The following is a 17,595-nucleotide window of genomic DNA, read 5'->3' as shown; positions in this document are numbered from 1 at the left end:
TATTAAAATGAAGAGGTCCCGTTCCTAGAGACAGCCATGCATGCCCATGCCATGACTTTTCTCCCAGAGTCAGCACTCTCGTCTTCATCCTGGTTTGTGTGTCTTCATCAAATGCAATACTCAGAATACAGAAGCAATGGATATAACCGATAAGACACATTCCCTGCTTTTAATATCTGAAGAATAAATGCAACAGGACACAGCTGAACACTCACGCCTGTTTCACACATAATCCGTCTGCAGTGCGTCTGCAGTCCGTGTGCATTACGTATGTGGTGCTGAAGCAGCACGGACTCATTGTGCTTTCACACAGGATGTGTTTGCAGTCCGCGGTTGTTTAAGCCACAAAACACAACATTTGTCCATTATTTTGATATCAAATCATGTAAAAAACAAAAAACAAATCAAAAAGCTTTTTCTGCATTGTGATACTCTTTCATCACAGTACAGTAACAATCTTTCATAGACATATTTAAATTCAAATATAAACAACGTATTACTCATGCATTTGACTGCTAGGTTTTTATAATAAGTTGCTGAAACAAGCTGCAACACATTTAAACACAACATTAGCCTACTTTTCTTGTTAGGCTATCACAAACATTTAAAATTAAAACTCACCACTGACAGAAACAGTTGACTCTCGTGCCTTTTGCATTTAAATCTTTATTACACACAATCCAACGGGTCTTAAATAACTATGTTTTTCTGCCTCTATAAAAGTGCATATATAATGTTGCCTTGTTTCTCTAAAGTTGCTCTTTTTCTTGTTTTAAATCTAGCCAAAACCCATGTGTTGTGTGTGAAACACAGTAGGCTTTAATTAGTATACATTTATTGTGAAATGACTGCATTTCCGTGTCAATCCATGTTCATTTTTACCGCGAACAATGCGCTGTCACTTTAATTCAGCTCATGCAGCACAGCAAAAAAAGACTCGGTACATAAACGATCGCTGAACTGCTGCAGACGCACTGCTCCTGGACCACACTGACGGACCGCAACCGCGTGCAGTATGAACGCTGGAATCCGTTAACATGGGTGCGTAAAAAAATACGCAATGCATACGCACTGCAGACGGAGTATGTGTGAAACAGGCGTTAGAAAGACCTGTGAGGCAACTGTTATATTAAATACTTATGCTCACATCTGATAGGGAGATGAAACTCAAAAAGTGCTGATCTTCTAAAATTATAAAACATCTTTGTGTTGAATCACCCAATAATAAAATGTGACACTGTGTAGTTTTGTCTCATATTCATCTTTTAATAATATTTACAGATTTCACATTGATTCCACAGCAAACAGAACAATTTGTCTTTACTGGTCCAATACTTATGGAGGGCACTATATGTGTGTGTGTATAAACGCACATACACACACACACACTTTCTTGCTTGCAGTTGTCCATCGAATCCGATGATGACGTCCACTTCTGTCTTTTAACGGTGAGTTTTCTGATGGCTGAATAATCCGATCCTGGATCCACAGGTTCTATTGCAGGTGGGGCATATATACATGCTATTGGTGTTACTGGTATTTATGGGTGTGTTTCTCCTGAGCCTTCTTTGTTGTCTCCTAACTGTCCTTTCCTCCTCCAGTGCTTGGGTCCAATCTAGACACTGCTGCCACCAGGTGTTACGTCAGCAGCCATGTTCTCCAAGTCCCCAGGTTTTATTTTGCACCTCTTAAGCACTGTTTTTAATTGGTCTTTAAAGTGTTTCTTCTGCTCTAGCAGAGCGCTGGCCTAGTTGTAGCTGGCCATATAGCACTCTGCGGGCAAACGGTTGTAGGGCATATTATGACATGCCCCAGCCAGCGCAGTTGGTGCAGGGTGATTGTGGCCTCAATACTCTTGCAGCCTGTTCTCCTCAGGATCTCAGTGTGAGGCACTCTTTCACACCAAGTTATTCCCAGGATGCACTGGAGACAGCAGATGTGGAAGTGTTCCAGGGACTTGATGTGGCGGCTGTAAGTAACCCATGCTTCACAGCTGTAGAGGAGGGTGGTGATGCAGACTGCTTGGTAGATGCATATTTTTGTGTTGAGATGAAGGGGTCTCCCAAAGGCAGCTGATGCTTGTTTGATTCTGGACCTCATTGTCAATGCTTTTGTCTTCAGAGATAATACTCCCCAGGTATTTGAATGATGGCACAATTGATAGTTTTTCATCTGCAACATAGAAGATGGGTGGTGCGGGTGGGATGTTGGCACTCCACTGGCAGATTACCACTGTTTTGGCGGTGTTGATGGTCAGCCCCATCCTGCTATATGCCCTCACTGCTGCATCTAGGACAGACTGGAGGTCTTGTGGAGAGTGAGATACGAGACCGCAGTCATCTGCATACTGCAGCTCAAGTATCCTCACTCTGTGCAGTTTGGTGGTTGATTGCAGTCTCCTGATATTAAAGAGGTTACCATCCAGCCTGTATGCTACTGTCACTCCACTGTTGTCTTGTATTTCCTTGTGGAGAAGCTGGGTGACACATATGAGGAAGATGTTAAAAAGCACTGGTGCCAGTACACACCCCTGCCTTACCCCTGTGCGCACAGGGAAAGGGCTAGACTGTTGACCTCCTATTGTCACCCTAGCAGTCATTCCATCATGAAACTAACGGAGGATGTTGACAAACTTAGTGGGGCATCCAAACTGGAGGAGGACTTCCCATAAGAGATCTCTCTGCACAGTTTCTAAGGCTTTGGAGAGGTCGACAAAAGCCATAAACAGGTCTTTATGTTGCTCCCTGCACTTTTCCTGAAGTTGCCGGGTTGTAAAGACCATGTCGACTGTGCTCCTGTTCTTTCTAAACCCACACTGTGACTCGGGTAGCATAGACTCTGTGATGTTATTGATCAGTCTTTGTAACATCACCTTAGCCAGGACCTTGCCTGCCACAGCAATAAGTGATATGCCCCTATGGTTGTCACAAATGGCCCTATCCCCTTTGCTCTTATATATGGTGACAATACTAGCATCTCTCCATTGCTGTGGGATGCTTTCATCAGCCCAGGCCTTGGTGATGTAATGATGTAGTGTTCTTGTGCAGAGATACCCTCCCTGTTTTAGCAGTTCTGCAGGAATATTGTCAGAGCCAGGAGACTTGTTGTACTTCAGGGAGCGGACAGCTGACAGAACCTCCAGGAAGTTTGGAGGTTGGCTAAGGTTGTCAATAGGGGGAAATTCAGGCAATTCATTCAGGATGGTATAGTCTGCATCAGAGTCCTGATTTAGTAAGGTGTCAAAATGTTCAGACCACCTCTCCAGGATGCTATTCTGGTCTTTCAGGACTTTGAGCCCATCTGCTGTTTTCAGGGGAGTGATGCGGTGACTTATTGGGCCATAAATGGATTTGACTGCATTATAAAAGTTGTATATGTCATTTCTGTCAGCGAATGACTGAATTTCATGAGCCTTCTCCATTCACCACTTGTTCTGTAAGGTCCGCAGAGTGTCTGGACTTCCCGACGAGCTTTTTGCCAATGCTGTTTGGCGGTGCTGGATAAGGGTTTTCTTAGGGTTTCCTGATGTGCTTTGTGCATATTGCTTAGTAGGTTATGGATGGACTGAGTTGTTGTCAAACCAGTCTTGATGGTTTTTGCTCTTATAGCCGATTGTTTGGGCTGCTGCTTCATGAAGGGCTGTAGTAATATAGGTCCACTGCTGTTCTGTGGCATTACCATCCCTCAGGAGGAGTTCTAGCTCCCCTAGTTTCTCAGCCAGGGAGCGACGAAACTCATTCCTTGCAGTGGTATCTTCCAGGCGGACACAGTATAGTCGCCTCCTACTAGATCCAAGTTTTTGCATGGGGGGGGCGCACTTTCATGAGGACCTTGGTCATGATCATGCGATGATCTGTCCAGCATTCCGCACCTCTCATGGCCCGGGTTATGAGAACGTCTCTGAGGTCACAACGTCTCACGATGACATAATCAATCAGGTGCCAATGTTTGGAACGTGGGTGCATCCATGATGTTTTGTATTTGGTCCTTTGCTGGAAGATGGTATTGGTTATGGTCAAGTTGTGCTCAGAGCAGAGGGTAAGTAACCTCATGCCATTTGAGTTGGCCTGACCAATCCCATATGCCTGCCAAGTACTCCTTTCCATATCCCACTGTTCTGCCCAACACGAGCATTGAAGTCTCCAAGCAGGAGGATCTTGTCGTTCTTGGAGATCTGGTGGAGAGCCTCATCCAGTGTTTGGTAAAAAGAGTCTTTAGACTCACTGTCAGATGGTAGAGTTGGAGCATACACACTTAGAAGTGTGGCATAGCGGTTCTTCACCAGGGGGATACGGAGGGTCATCAGTCTTTCACTGATGCCCACAGGAGTTTCAGTGAGTCTTGGCAGTAGTGTGTTCTTAATTGCTAGTCCCACACCATGCAGATGTTGTCCACCTGTGGGATAGCCTTTCCAGTAGAAGGTGTAGCCCATGCCCTCCTCTGTTAGAGACCCCTCATCAAGGAGCCTGGTTTCACTCAGGGCAGCAATGTCGATATCATAGCGGTGTAGAGCTCGGCTGCAACCAGCGCTGTTCTCAGTTGACACACACACACAAATGATTAGGGATCCAGAAACCGTGCAGTATTTTTCTTATTTATTTTATTTTCCAACATTTCTTGTAAAGCAAAAAATTTATTTCCTGGTTTAAATTAGATTCTGAAAGTGAGTCACAGACCTATGGACTACACTGTATTTATCCATTTCTCTGTTTTTAGTTATATATATATATATAATAAAGGGGTCATGAACTGAGTAATCAAAATGTAATTTTTACAATCTGATCGAGACAAGGGACACGATAGCATGGAGTGGATCGTACTCTCAAGTCGGTGCACACCACAAAACTTATCTGACACATTTGAATTCTACAGAATGCTATATTTTGTTGTGATATATTTGATTGTGGCTGTTATATAAGACGGTTCATAATACAGCTCAACAGCTCTAGCCCAAGCTGTGATATAAACAAATGCTATTGGCCATTTAAAAACAGGGACAGGGCAGCTTGATATGTCCCATCCTGTCTTCCCATTTCAGTTAAAATGATGTAAACGCATAGAATAATGCTACCTGTTTCAAAGCACTTCAGTGGACCTTTTAAAAATGGCACTGTGAACACTGCAATTGCAACTAAATTCACCCAGTGAATTTAAGCACATTTAAGGACACCTTTTTCTTTCTTTCAATGAAAGCTTCCCTTTAAATGTCACTACTTATATTCAGACTGACAGAAGATAAATAAGTGGCTTTAGTGACTTTAATCCAATTGATTGCACAGAGTAATTCTCAGAGCACCAGGAACATAATCCCACGTCCAGCAGGGCTTGTATTGGTTACCTCTGCTTTGGGAATGTGTTTCCAGAGGCCTCGGATCTTGGCAGACAACAGCACTCCATCACCGGCTGTTAGGTTAAACAGCGCTGGCTCGATGGAGTCCAGTTATCATCTGTTCAGATCGGAGCCAGCTGCTGCCAGAATACTGAGAGCCGAAGTTTCATTAAAAATCAATTGTCTGGGATCAGGTAGGGTTTCTGATCGCACTGAGCCGACCTGGCCTCAGGGGGCCACAGGCAATCAAGCTCAGCAGAGGTGGCTGAACAGATGCCTTCTGAAAAATCAAGAAGGGTCTATTGCTAATCAACAGATTAATCTATTTAGCAGACTCTTAATTTGTCCACCAACTTCCCAACACAAATGTATAGTCCATTGGCTGCTGAAACTATAAGCAGATGCCAAGCTGGTCAGTCACCAACTGATGTATTAGCCAAATAATATTAACCTAATTAATGGCACGTTATCACTTTATTCGTTTTATATTTTGTTTAACATATAAGGCAAATTACTGCATTTATTTTTATGTATATGTATTTGGAAACATTACTATTTTTAATGTTTTTGAAAGAAGTTTCTTCTGCTCATCAAGCCTGCATTTATTTGACCAAAAATACAGAAAAAAATGTATTATAACAATTTAAAATAATTGTTTTTAAATTTATTATACTTTAAATTATCATTTATTTTTGTGATGCAAAACTGAATTTTTAGGGTCATTATCACATGATCCTTTAGAAATTTTTCTAATATGATGATTCATTATCAAAGTTGGAAACAGTTCTGCTGCTTAATATTTTTCAGAACATGTGATACTTTTTTAGGATACTTTGATGAATAAAAAGTAAAAAAAAAAAAAAGCTATGTTTTTTAAATATAAATATTTTGTAATAACAATATACACTACTGGTCAGTAATTTGGGGTCAGTAATTTTTTTTCTTTCTTTTTTTTTTTTTAAATAAAATCAATACTTTTATTCAGCAAGGATGTGTTAAATTGCTAAAAAGTGATAGTAAAGAAAATATATTATTAGAATATATATTATTAGAATTTTTTTTTTGAATAAATGCAGTTCTTTTTAACCTTTTATTCATCAAATATATTAGACAGCAGAACTGTTTCCAACACTCATAATAAATCAGAATATTAGAATGATTTCTAAATGATCATGTGATAGACTGGATGTTACATGTGACACTGAAGGCTTCTTGATCTTTGGCCTTGGCTAAACCAGCTGGCCACACTCTCTCTCTCTCACTCTCTCTATGTCTGAATGAAGGGATGCTCTAGTGTCTGATTTGAACAGCTAAACAGTCCCTAAACAGCTTATACTACGGTTTCAACTATTAAAATAGTTCAGTTTTGTATGTAATAGCAAAGTGATTATATTTCGTTTCGTTTTTTTAATTAAGTTAATGTAGGAAATGTTTGGAGCATTTTTTTGATGTGCTCCAAACTGTAACAACCAAACGGCCAGTGGCAGACAGTTAGCCTATGTTTGGATCAATTTAACTTTCTCAAATCATCACGACTTGCCTAAAATAAAATCTATAGATATAAAACAGTTCAAGCATATAACAATGTTTAAATGTTAAACCCAGATAAATGTGTGCTATATACACAATAGTTTATGCTGAGACACTTCAGGACATGGAGACACTGCCGTGGTCACTTGCATTTTTTTCAGTGGATATGCCATCTTTTTTGCTCATAAAGGTAGGGGTAATACATCATTCATAACTGCTAAAGATCTACTTGTATTTGTGTGCACTCACAATATCAACAAAACAGTGTGCTTTTACAAAATAAAGAAAACAAACATGATGCGCTTTCTGCCGTCTCGTCTTTAACAGAAGTACAAGAACACAAAACTCAGTGAAAACATGCCTTACAGACATGACAAATATCTATAATAGTTTTAACTGCTTAAAATAAAACAAATCAAAAACAAAAACTCTTTCATTATAATCATAATCCATAAAGATGCACTTCTCTCTAGAGACACGTCTGAGGAGATGACGAGCCATGATCGGCAACTTCATCCTTGCAACACAGACTCAGAAAACACTAGTTTATTAGTAATTAATTAAAATATCTCCTTACTATTTTCCCTTGTCACATTTATGATAATTACTTTTACCCGTGCTTTGCGGCACGTTTAAGCCTATTGCATGTATTTGAATGCAGAACTGTTCAGCTGCGCTGCTGCGGGACAATAAACACCGTTGAGCAGCTCTTGACAGTCATGGTAGCACGGTGTTGTGTTGTTTCCACCAGTGCGGCAATATTTTTTTCATCACTAATTGATGGATGTCTAAAATATAAAAGTAAAGAGAAGTCTAAAACAGGCAGGAGGCCCAGCCCGCGTCTGAACTACGATGTGAAAATTGGCCCAAAGCCTGGCTCGAGGGGCGTAAAAAAGTTGGGGCCCGTCGGGCTCGGGCTGAAATGCAGGGCTCTAGTGTCTGTTGATCAACCACAGGAAGAGTCACCGGTGCGACCTCTGATTTTTTTTTTGTCGCACCATTGAGAAATTAGGTCGCGAACCCTGCATGCTTTTCCAAAGGAAAGGTTCACTGCATGTGCTCAACCTGTGTTCTGTGCCTCACTAAGCAAAAGAGATTTCAATTCACCAGACAGAGCATAGAGAAGAGCGCTGCTGTTTGGCTCCACATGAGTTATAAAACATGTAAGTACAGAGCTCGAACGGATGATGAGCCCTCATTTCCATACTCGGCATCTCGATTTCAAAAATGCAACCAGATTTGATACCAGATGAAAGGTTTGTGAAGCACCGTTCATACTGAGAGTCACTGCTGCTCATAGGCTGATATGAAGTATATAATAATACATGTTTATACCCACACTTAAAGGGACCTTAAAGAGATTCACTTAAAAAATAACAATTGTTTCAACAATGTAATTTAAAGCTTTTTTTTCTTTTTTTGTGTGAAACACAAAATAATACATTTAGCAGAATGTCCAAGCTGCTTTTTTCCCACCCAATGAAAATGGATGGGGAGCAGGTACTGCAGTCACTCTCATAATACATTAAACTTAACAAATGATATCTTATTGTAAAGTGTAACCATTGATATTTATTCATTATACTGTTGAACTTGACAGTATTTTCTCTTTTGTTATTTCATAGGAGCTTCAAAAAAGATGGAGAAAGCCAGAGTCTTGTGCCCTGCATTTATCAGTATCCTTATGTTCGTTGGGTGAAAAAGAAAAACTCAATAAACAAAGTAAAAATAATTAGACTGACATTTTTTTTTTTTATCTTTGATATTGTAAATTCTTATGGTCACAATAACTGTGATATGAAAAATCTAATATCGTGACAGCCCTAAGTCAAATACACCTAGGATGGCTCAAGGGTAAGTAAAACACAGGCTAATTTTCATTTATGGGTGAACTAACCCTTTAAGGCAGCAATATAAGAATTTTTATACAATAGTCGACTTAGAGGTATAGTTCACCCAAAAATGAAAATTATGTCATTAATGACTCACCCTCATGTCTTTCCAAACCAGTAAGACCTCCGTTCATCTTCGAAACACAGTTTAAGATATTTTAGATTTTGTCCGAGAGCTCTCAGTCCCTCCATTGAAGCTGTGTGTACGGTATACTGTCCATGTCCAGAAAGGTAAGAAAAACATCATCAAAGTAGTCCACGTGACATCAGAGGGTCAGTTGGAATTTGTTAAAGCATCTAAAAAATACATTTTGGTCCAAAAATAACAAAAATGACGACTATATTCAGCATGGTCTTCTCTTCCGGATCTGTTGTGAGCGCTTTCACTGCAGTTTGTCATATCCGGTTCGCGAACGAATCATTCGATGTAACCGGATCTTCATGAACCAGTTCACCAAATTGAACTGAATCGTTTGAAACTGTTCTCATCTCCAATACGCATTATTCCACAAATTACTCAAGCTGTTAACTTTTTTAATGTGGCTGACACTCCCTCGGAGTTCAAACAAACCAATATCCCGGAGTAATTCATGTACTCAAACAGTACACTGACTGAACTGCTGTGAAGAGAGAACTGAAGATGAACACCGAGCCGAGCCAGAAAAACGAACGAACGATTGAGTCGTTCTCGAGTCAAGAACCATTTCTGTCAGACCCGTCCGATTCGAGAACCGAGGAGCTGATGATAACTGCGCATGTGTGATTCAGCGTGAAGCAGACCGACACACAGTGCGTCTGAACCAAACTGGTTCTTTTGGTGATTGATTCTGAACTGATTCTGTGCTAGTGTTATGAGCACAGGTAAACCGAAGGCTTGAATCAAGGGCAATCATCGCAAATGACGTCATTAATTCGAGCACAAACGAACCGGTGAACCATTTTCTTCAACCGGTTTATTGAATCGAACTGTCCGAAGGAACTACTGGTGATCCGAATTGAACTAACCCTTTAAATAAAACAGCTTAGCATGTTGGGTAAAAACATTAATCCAACCAGCTGGTTCCAAAAAACAAAACAAAAACAGCATGTGTTCGGTCCAATATTTACCCAGCCCTGGGTTTCCAAATAACCTAAGTTGGATTGTTTTTAACCCAGCATTTTTTAGAGTGTGGGCTAATCAATAAATAATAGAAATAATAGATAATTAATAAATTCTAATGCATTGTTCTTATTGGCTGCCCACAACTAATGTGGTCTGAATCACAAATTAATGTCTCTTTAGCTGGTTCTTAAAAAGATTCACTCAAAGGTCTTTGAATCAATTGAACAAATTACTCGCTGAATTTGTCGAAGTGGTTAGTAAATAAACAGCTGATTCACTTATAGACTGTATGTTTTCTCAAAGGCTCCCACACTTTAAAATAAAAAAGTAGACTAAATGTAGTTTATTAAACTTGTTGACTCAATTCAAAACCACAGAGTGCTGACACTTTTCTGTGATTCTGCTTATGTAATGGTACGTATGCATTTCATGTATGTCACTGTTTGTGAAGATATTTCAGGAACGTTAAATAGCACTGACACTAAATAGCACGCTACTGCCGTGCGACAAGCCTTTTCTGAATGCTTCACACTGCTTATTTCATGCATTATGCAAGCAAGTCAAGCAGAAAGCACAACTTTCACTGTCATAAATGTATCATGATTTAAAAGCCTGATCTTTAGAGCACTGAATTATATAACAATGTGCTGAAACCTTGGATTGGTGTACAAAAAAAACCAGGTTTTATTCTAATATAATATTCTATCAAACTTAGGGATGAAGGATGTCCTTGAATATGTTCTGGACTATGTCAAAAGCATATTGTCTTTCAAGGGACAAGATTCATTTTGCTCTTTGGCTACAAATTGTCATGCGCTCCTTGAAGCGACTTTGTTTGAATACACAATTTGTGCTGCGAGCGTTTACCGTGTAATTGGGATTGCCAGGTTGTATGCGGAGCTCGGCGAGGATCCAGATCCCATTGGTAAGTTTGAGCGACTGATACAGCATGTCCTGGCCTTCTACGTTCCTTTTGGCGATGGTGTAGATGTTGTTGTTCTGCAGTTTGCCTGACACCGTATCTGCCAATACAACAGACACATGGTTAATCAACAAGATATACAGAAGTCTCTCACGAGAGCACTGTTATCAGAAGAAAAGCTACAATTTATCCATTTAAAAACAACAACAAAAACAACAACAACATGAAATGGTCTAATGAGCACTTGTTATGAGTATTTCCTATGAAATAGAACTATACGAAATGGCAATAACCTGTCTGTACTATGGAGGAATGCACTCAATACATTCAGAATGGATGCATTTCTGCCAGTTTCTTCACAATCAGTTTATGATCGGCAAAGAGCATTAGCACAGTATGCAAAGAATGAGCATTAGCACATGAAGGCACATAATGAACCGAAATTCACTACTCTCTACTTCTTTGTTGGAGACAGGTGGTTTTTAAGCAGCAACATACAGAATTGTATCGTACTTGTAGAAAGGCCATTCATCTTTCTCTTGTCATTTGGATGGGGAAAAAAAAGGTTTTTAATCATAAAATGATTCAAATGAATTCTGAATTCTTTAAAATAAAAATACATTCTTCCAATTTAAAGGTCCCATGACATGGTTTTTTAACATTAATATGAGTTCCCCTAGCCTGTCTATGGTCCCCCAGTGGGTGTAAACCAAGCCGTGGGTGTCCTGCTCTGCCTTTGAGAAAACGAGAGCTCAGACAGGCCGATCTGGAATATTCCCCTTATGTCATCATAAGGTGAAAGGTTAACTCGCCTTTCTCTGCTTTGCCCACCCAAACATTTTCATTAAATTCAGTCGCAATGTCAGCACAGGCTTTACAAACAGACTTTTACGTTATGGATTCGACAGCACCGCCACAAACAGTGAGTAACAGTGTTCATTAATGCCTGATCTGTGATCAATGATTTCTGATGTGAAGCTTATTATTCAAGTTCACACAGACTTTCTTTCTAATTCGTTTAATACTGTTTATGTATCAGTGAAATAAGCCAGTGACTAAACAATCAACTTCACATTGTTTCTCTTAGTAGCATAGCATGCAACAAATCTGTTGTTTAAATTGTGATTTAACTACAGAGAGCGATTAAAGAACGCTCCCTTTATATTGTATAGAGAAAGTAAATTTCTATTTATTTATTTTTCTTTTTTAGGGGGCACACCAACAAACAAACGAAGAAAACATATAATATACAATAGTAATACTAAACAAAAACAATAACATGTTACCAAAACCGCTTTTTACCATCAGAATGTAATCTACTTCATGTAACTGACTGTTGTAAAACTACTTTACACATTATTCCTATGAAACTCCTGAGTGAAGCTGCTCTGGAATAAATCCCTCCTGAGCCATATCATTGCATTTTGGGATCACTGGACAGCATGGAACGAGAGGGAGGGAATGATGAAACCCTTGGCAACAGAGATAGACATGCGCTGAAAGACAAGGACGCAAGAGCAAAGTAAAGGACACAATAAAACGCAATGAAGAGTTTGAAGAGGGAGAGAGATGGATTGGGGAAATAAAAAGCCATAAGGGTGACGGACAAAGAAGATGGAAAACATTTATACTCCGAGAGAGGGAGGTCCGAGGACGGTGGCAGTCAGTGTGTGTTATATAAGCCACAGAATCAGGTGATGACAGCTGGTGTTAGCAACATGTGGAGCGTGCTGTGACTCACTCCAGTTCACATTACTGCTGTCAATCCTGTGAGTCTGCCTTCACAACACACAAAGCTGCTCATGACAGGAGAGAGAGAGAGAGAGAGAGAGAGAGAGAGGATGAGGAGGGACACAGTGCAATATTAATACAAATTTTCGAAAATGCAAAACATGCCGCTACAAAGCTAGGGTTTTGTTGGTGGCTGCTAAGGCATTGCTTAAAGCAGTGATGCACGGGTTGATCCAAAATGAGCGGGTTACGAGTCATCCAAAAATATTTTTAATGATATTCGGGTCGCGGGCGGTCGGGTCCTTTGAAATAAAGATGCCAATTAAACCTTTGTAATTTATATAGTACTATACACGATTTTGAAATATATAGGCCTACACTTTATTGGCTGAATAACTGGCGCGAATAGTGACAACCTGTCCCGCTTTACGTTGTACAGCAATTTTACCCTTTGTCCCGCCTCACGCAAATTGAGCATCTGTCCTGCTTTTTCATTCGACCCTGCCTAATAAATACACGGATACGTCCATAGGCGTACTATTAACTTATGTCCAATAGTTCAGAGGAGAGCCATAAAAGCGTTAGTCGATAGGCTGAGTCGTACATCAATCAAACTGTTGACACGCGTGCTGTTCGGTCAGGTTAATGGCCACGAAAAGGAGAAGATGCACTTTTAATAGCGAATGGACCGCAGCATACTCTTGATTAAGACCTGTAGATGGCGAAGCAGAGAGAGCTTTTTTTCTGTGGGACATGGAGGAGAATACGACGTGAAGCGACATGGTGCATGTGAGTACCACAGGAAAAAAAGCACATCATCAAGAAACATGCAAATCAGTGCAATCGTTTTTCAATAAACCAAATGACCCACAGCCTGACAAAGTTTGGGCAGCAGAAGTGACGAGCATTTATCATGCCGTACATGACTGCAGTAACAAGTTAGCCCCAGTCATTTTTCCAGATTCTGAAATAGCGCAGAAAAAAGCTGTAGAAACTTTGGGTGATATTTTGGGTCAGGTAGTGTCTTAATCTTTTAGTCGGTGGGTTTAAAAAGAAATATAGGTGATATATTACAGAAAGCTTGAAATGTCTACTTTTAAACGAAAATATTCAGACCAAAATAAACGGCTACTCTCTGATCATGTAATCCATATGAAATGTGCATTTCTCTCTGGCGTTCATGGCGAGTCCGCATCGTCAACTTCATCTTAGCAGCGACACAGAAAACATCAGTTTATTACTAAACAATTAAATGTCTCCTTGCTAATTTAGACACATTCATAATCATTACTTTAACCGGTTCTTTGTTGCAAGCCTTATGTGTGCGGTCATAACACTTATTATCCTGTAGGCTAAAGCCTATTTAAGTAATTATATTAATTTAAAGGGGCGACGCATTTACTACTTTTAAAAAATGCGGGTCAGGAAGCGGGTCGGGTAAAATACTTTATTTTCATTTTTTTGCGGTCCAAGTTGTGGGCGGGTTAGTTGAAAACATCGGTCGGGTGCGGGTTGTTTATACACTGACCCGTGCATCACTGGCTTAAAGGGATAGTTCACCCAAAAATCAAAATTATGTCATTAATAACTCACCCTCATGTTGTTCCAAACCAGTAAGACCTCCGTTCATCTTCGGGACACAGTTTAAGATATTTTAGATTTTGTCCGAGAGCTCTCAGTCCCTCCATTGAAGCTGTGTGTACGGTATACTGTCCATGTCCAGAAAGGTAAGAAAAACATCATCAAAGTAGTCCATGTGACGTCAGAGGGTCAGTTAGAATTTTTTGAAGCATCGAAAATACATTTTGGTCCAAAAATAGCAAAAACTACAACTTTATTCAGCATTGTCTTCTCTTCCATGTCTATTGTGAGAGACAGTTCAAAACAAAGCAGTTAGTGATATCCGGTTCGCGAACGAATCATTCAATGTAACCGGATCTTTTTGAACCAGTTCAACAAATCGAACTGAATCGTTTTAAACGGTTCGCGTCACCAATACGCATTGTTTTTCTTACCTTTCTGGACATGGACAGTATACCGTACACACAGCTTCAATGGAGGGACTGAGAGCTCTCGGACAAAATCTAAAATATCTTAAACTGTGTCCCGAAGATGAACGGAGGTCTTACTGGTTTGGAACGACATGAGGGTAAGTTATTAATTACGCAATTTTAATATTTGGCTGAACTAACCCTTTAAGTGTATGAAATGACTTTTGGCACATTGCTGTGTGGCTGCTGAAGAGTCCACCTGCATCTCTGTGATATTTCGGTAAATTATGGGATATATTCACCCACTTTATCACCTGCCAGGTTACAACTGCATGTGTAACCGCTTAGAAAAGTAATAGCACATTTCTCCTCATCAAAGCCACATGACTTGAGGTATTATTTACAACTGTAGTGAGTTACAGGCTAATGTTTATTACTCTGGGTTAGGGATTTCAATAAACCCTCAAGCAAAATATGAAAAACATTTATGGTGATACTACAAAATATGAGTGTAATGTAACAGATGCCATTGCATTTTCAAATGTTAGAATATAACTGTCACAACAGTTTTCAACACTTTCAACATTTAACAAATATCTATATTTTAAATCGGTCTATTAATATCATTGTCAGCCGATATTCAAAAAGTTTCAAATAAATGCATTCATAATCTAAGTATTAGATCATCCTGTCCACCCTAAAGATGAGAACCTGAATGAAGCAATGAAATTATTCTTAATCTTTGTAATGTTCATGTACAGTCGTGGCCAAAAGTTTTGAGAATTACATAAATATTGGAAATTGGAAAAGTTGCTGCTTAAGTTTTTATAATAGCAATTTGCATATACTCCAGAACGTTATGAAGAGTGATCAGATGAATTGCATAGTCCTTCTTTGCCATGAAAATTAACTTAATCCCAAAAAAACCTTTCCAATGCATTTCATTGCTGTCACTAAAGGACCTGCTGAGATCATTTCAGTAATCGTCTTGTTAACTCATGTGAGAATGTTGACGAGCACAAGGCTGGAGATCATTATGTCAGGCTGATTGGGTTCGAATGGCAGACTTGACATGTTAAAAGGAGGGTGATGTTTGAAATCATTGTTCTTTCATTGTTAACCATGGTGACCTGCAAAGAAACGCGTGCAGCCATTATTGTGTTGCATAAAAATGGCTTCACAGGCAAGGAAATTGTGGCTACTACGATTGCACATAAATCAACAATTTATAGGATCATCAAGAACTTCAAGGAAAGAGGTTCAATTCTTGTAAAGAAGGCTTAAGGGCGTCCAAGAAAGTCCAGCAAGTGTCAGGATCGTCTCCTAAAGAGGATTCAGCTGCAGCATCGAAGTGCCACCAGTGCAGAGCTTGCTCAGGAATGGCAGCAGGCAGGTGTGAGCGCATCTGCACGCACAGTGAGGCCAAGACTTTTGGAAGATTGCCTGGTGTCAAGAAGGGCAGCAAAGAAGCCACTTCTCTCCAAAAAAAAACATCAGGGACAGATTGATCTTCTGCAGAAAGTATAGTGAATGGACTGCTGAGGACTGGGGCAAAGTCATATTCTCAGATGAAGCCCCTTTCCGATTGTTTGGGGCATCTGGAAAAAGGCTTGTCCTCATCCAAGGGAGTGGGCTCACTCACAATTCTGCCCAAAAACAAAGCCATGAATAAAGAATGGTACCAAAACACCCTCCAACAGCAACTTCTTCTAACAATCCAACAACAGTTTGGTGAAGAACAATGCATTTTCCAGCACGATGGAGCACCGTGCCATAAAGCAAAAGTGCTAACTAAGTTGCTCGGGGACCAGAATGTTGAAATTTTGGGTCTATGGCCTGGAAACTCCCCAGATCTTAATCCCATTGAGAACTTGTGGTCAATCCTCAAGAGGCGGGTGGACAAACAAAAACCCACTAATTCTGACAAACTCCAAGAAGTGATTATGAAAGAATGGGTTGCTATCAGTCAGGATTTGGCTCAGAAGTTGATTGAGAGCATGCCCAGTCGAATTGCAGAGGTCCTGAAAAAAAAGGGCCAACACTACAAATACTGACTCTTTGCATAAATGTCATGTAATTGTCAATAAAAGCCTTTGAAACATATGAAGTGCTTGTAATTATATTTCAGTACATCACAGAAACAACTGAAACAAAGATCTAAAAGCAGTTTAGCAGCAAACTTTTCGAAAACTAATATTTATGTAATTCTCAAAACTTTTGGCCACGACTGTACAGGCAGCAATTCTGCAGCATATCAATGAGGTTTGTAAACGGATGTAAAACATTAACGTTGAAAACTAATTAGTGATGTTTATTTTCTGCTGAATCAAGTGCTGAAATTATTCATAATTAGGAATCGGTGACTGCATCCTGATAAAAAACAAATCAGCCAGTCTCAACAACAACAAAATGCCAAACACCTTCCCCTTAACTGAATTCTACCAGAAAACATTCAGTTATTTACAAATAACAGCAATGGACACGATGTGGGAAAAGGCATTCTGTTATAGCCTGCCCTCAATTGTGTGCTCCATTACATTCACATTGTTATTCAAGTCATGGCACGCAAGAGCCAATCCGCATCTCACAATAGCACTCGATTATTCTCTTCATACTAATAAACACGACTGAAACCGAACTGCATGGTTTCTCCTCCTAAAACAAGGCATCAGAGGAAAGGGGGAAATCAAAGCCTGGATTAGTCAAACTACTGCTGTTTTCGCATGAACTCCATGTGAAGATCTGATCAAACACTATACGGCTGGATAAAACCGTGCATCTGTGTGCAGTGTGTGTGCTTGCTAAAATGAGAGCAGATGAAAGCAGGGAAAGGGAGATTGTCTGACATCTGGTGATTAAGGCACCTCTGGGCGTCTGATCAGTAATTCCAGAGAGTGAAACAGGCTCTCTGTGCTGGTCCCTGTGTTCGGCGCTCCTCCACACCCCACATCTGTGTCTGTACACTCAAATTGGCCCCAGGTTGATGAATACAAATAGTGAGCTGATAAGCCTTGAAATAAACCAGCTCTGTCAGAGTCTGTGCACAACCACCACATTCCACAACATTTTAACACTGCCACCAGACTAAATAATTAAGT

General features: G+C 40.0%; 1 protein-coding gene across 1 annotated transcript in view; it reads right to left on the bottom strand.

Annotated features, from left to right (window-relative positions):
• Positions 1–17,595, bottom strand: part of LOC132140894 (AP-1 complex subunit beta-1) — a 41,182-nt gene that overhangs the window by 2,596 nt on the left and 20,991 nt on the right. Inside the window, exon 21 of the mRNA XM_059549946.1 lies at positions 10,721–10,875. Within this exon, the coding sequence (XP_059405929.1) occupies positions 10,721–10,875 (155 nt within the window). The remainder of the gene's footprint in view (positions 1–10,720; positions 10,876–17,595) is intronic.

The sequence above is a fragment of the Carassius carassius genome, chromosome 5 (genome assembly GCF_963082965.1).
Source record: "Carassius carassius chromosome 5, fCarCar2.1, whole genome shotgun sequence".
NCBI classification, from domain to species: domain Eukaryota; kingdom Metazoa; phylum Chordata; class Actinopteri; order Cypriniformes; family Cyprinidae; genus Carassius; species Carassius carassius.
Note: the sequence above shows the minus strand (reverse complement) of the source record. Positions and strands in the feature narration are given on the sequence as shown.